Raw genomic sequence first — 260 nt, 5'->3', positions numbered from 1 at the left:
CCATCGCCTCTGGGAAACCCGGGGGCTGCGTGAGGGGCTGGTGCCACCCTGCAGCAGCGCCCACTGACCAGGAAATAGTCGCGGAAGAACTCAGGCAGCTCCATGCTGATGATATCTTCGTCCAGGGGCAGCAGGTAGAAGGACCACTCATCGCACGTGACGTCTGGGTTTGGGGCAGGGGAAGGCGGCAGTTACCCAGCCCCCAGCAGAAACAGCCCCAAGAATTGCAGCACAGAGGGGCCCTTCCCCGGGCACACGCG

General features: G+C 63.8%; 1 protein-coding gene across 1 annotated transcript in view; it reads right to left on the bottom strand.

The window, feature by feature from the left end:
- Positions 1–163, bottom strand: part of VPS33B (vacuolar protein sorting 33 homolog B (yeast)) — a gene marked incomplete at both ends in the record, with an annotated part of 5,314 nt that extends 5,151 nt beyond the window's left edge. The window contains one exon of the mRNA XM_010134513.1: positions 69–163. Within this exon, the coding sequence (XP_010132815.1) occupies positions 69–163 (95 nt within the window). The remainder of the gene's footprint in view (positions 1–68) is intronic.
- Between the last annotated feature and the right edge of the window lie 97 nt (positions 164–260).

The sequence above is a fragment of the Buceros rhinoceros genome, unplaced genomic scaffold (genome assembly GCF_000710305.1).
Source record: "Buceros rhinoceros silvestris isolate BGI_N320 unplaced genomic scaffold, ASM71030v1 scaffold30540, whole genome shotgun sequence".
NCBI classification, from domain to species: domain Eukaryota; kingdom Metazoa; phylum Chordata; class Aves; order Bucerotiformes; family Bucerotidae; genus Buceros; species Buceros rhinoceros.
Note: the sequence above shows the minus strand (reverse complement) of the source record. Positions and strands in the feature narration are given on the sequence as shown.